The sequence below is a fragment of the Bison bison genome, unplaced genomic scaffold (assembly GCF_000754665.1).
Source record: "Bison bison bison isolate TAMUID 2011002044 unplaced genomic scaffold, Bison_UMD1.0 scf7180017863202, whole genome shotgun sequence".
Taxonomy (NCBI): domain Eukaryota; kingdom Metazoa; phylum Chordata; class Mammalia; order Artiodactyla; family Bovidae; genus Bison; species Bison bison.
In genome coordinates this window covers 9,023-10,860 of record NW_011493774.1, presented here as the reverse complement: position 1 = coordinate 10,860, position 1,838 = coordinate 9,023, and the positions used below count along the sequence as shown (strand labels likewise).

At 42.1% G+C, this 1,838-nt stretch overlaps 1 protein-coding gene across 1 annotated transcript in view; it reads right to left on the bottom strand.

Moving 5' to 3' along the window:
* The window catches only part of CCDC22 (coiled-coil domain containing 22), a 12,389-nt gene that overhangs the window by 7,515 nt on the left and 3,036 nt on the right, over nucleotides 1-1,838 (bottom strand). Inside the window, exon 2 of the mRNA XM_010833206.1 lies at nucleotides 91-239. Within this exon, the coding sequence (XP_010831508.1) occupies nucleotides 91-239 (149 nt within the window). The remainder of the gene's footprint in view (nucleotides 1-90; nucleotides 240-1,838) is intronic.

The following is a 1,838-nucleotide window of genomic DNA, read 5'->3' as shown; positions in this document are numbered from 1 at the left end:
CCCTAAGACACATACTCCACGCCACCAAACTTTTCACCCCTTCCTCTTTTCTCAAGCCCCACAACACCCTCTCCCTCACTCCCATCACACCCCAAGCGCCCCATACCAGCAGACTGGTCTGCATCCTCAGAGGCATCAGTGGGCAGACGCTCAGCCAAGAACAGAAGCAGGTCTCGGAGGTCAGGCTCACTGGGGTAGAGGAAGTTCTGATAGCCAAGCTCCAAGGGGTAGCCCAGGTCCTGGGGGTTGGAAAGGGTGACACCTGTGAGTCTGACAGGCAGGATCGTCCTGACCTGAGAGCCCAGGGCAGAGACTCCAAATGCTACCATGCTCTCACCAGCCACCACCCTCCGAACTTTCCCTTGCCTCCCCACGGCCTCCAGAACTTTAAAGTTAAAGCTCTGGCCTTGCTAAATATGATCAAAACCCAGAGGCCATAAAAGAGAAAATGAGTGTTTCTGAACACACAAAAAAAAATTTAAAGAAAAAATATAATGAGCAATGTCAAAGCATAATAACAAGATGGGAAAAAATAGTATTTGGACTTGATTTTTTAATTTAAGATGTTGCAACTGGCTGTCACATATCCAGCCTCTTGTCTGCATTCGTTTTAAAAAAATTTATTTATGTTTAATTGAAGGATAACTGCTTTATACATATTATGTTGGTTTCCCCCATACATCAAGATATCAAAGACAAAGAGTGAATCTACCTAGTATATAGCGTACATGCTAAGTTGCTTCAGTCGTGTCCAGCTCTTTGTGACCCTATGGACTGTAGCCCACCACGCTACTCTGTCCATGGCATTCTCCAGGCAAGAATACTGGGTGGGTTACCATTTCTTTCTCCAGGGGATCTTCCCAACCCAGGGATCAAACCCGCAACTCTCGTCTTCTGCACTGGCTTTACCGCTGGCGCTAGGTTCTTTACCACTAGCGCCACCTGGGAAGCCCACCTAATATATATAGAGTGCCTAAAACCACAAAAGCCGAAAGACCAGCAGTGCAACAGTAAAGGAGGCAAAAGATAGGAACAGATAGACAATTCCCAGAAAAAGAATGAAAAAATGGTCCTTAAACATATGCAAACATGTCCAACTTCACTTACAAAGGAGACTTGAATTGAAAGCACACTGAGCCCCAACGTGAGTATCACTGATCTGGGATAAACTGACATTATGTTCTCCTGAAGTTCCACTTGGGTAGAGAGATACTATCACTGGCACAGAGTTACTGCCCCAGACTTGAATCTAGTCATGAACAAACAATCAGATCAGATTGTGGGCATTCCATCGAACGACCAGCCTCCTCGCTTCAGACATGGGTCATTGCAAAAAGAAATAAAGAAAAACTAAGAAGGACTGCTGCTGGATACAGAAGATTAGAGATATAACAGTGAAATAAAATGTATGATCTTTGATTGGATTCTGTAATTGGAAAAAAACAGCTGTAAAGGATATCTTTGTAACTACTGAGGAAATCTGACCATGTACAAATATTAAATACTATTATTCTATCGATATTCAATTTCATGGGTGTGATCATGGTACTACGGTTATACTGGTGATTGTCCTTTTATCAATACTTAGGAGAGGTGCACTGAAAGTTTTAGGTATGAAGTATCACAATGTCTGCTTTTTTCAAATGGTTTAGAAAAGAAATGTGTGTGTGTGTACCCAGATAGAAAAGAATGAAGTAAAATGTTAACAGTATAGGAAGCTAGGAGAAAGATGTTATGTTTCTATTTTCATTTTTCCTTAAATTCAAAAGCTTTTCAAAGTGCAAAACTAGCGGGAAAACTATTTGGAGATACTATTTCTCACCTATTGAACGGGCAGA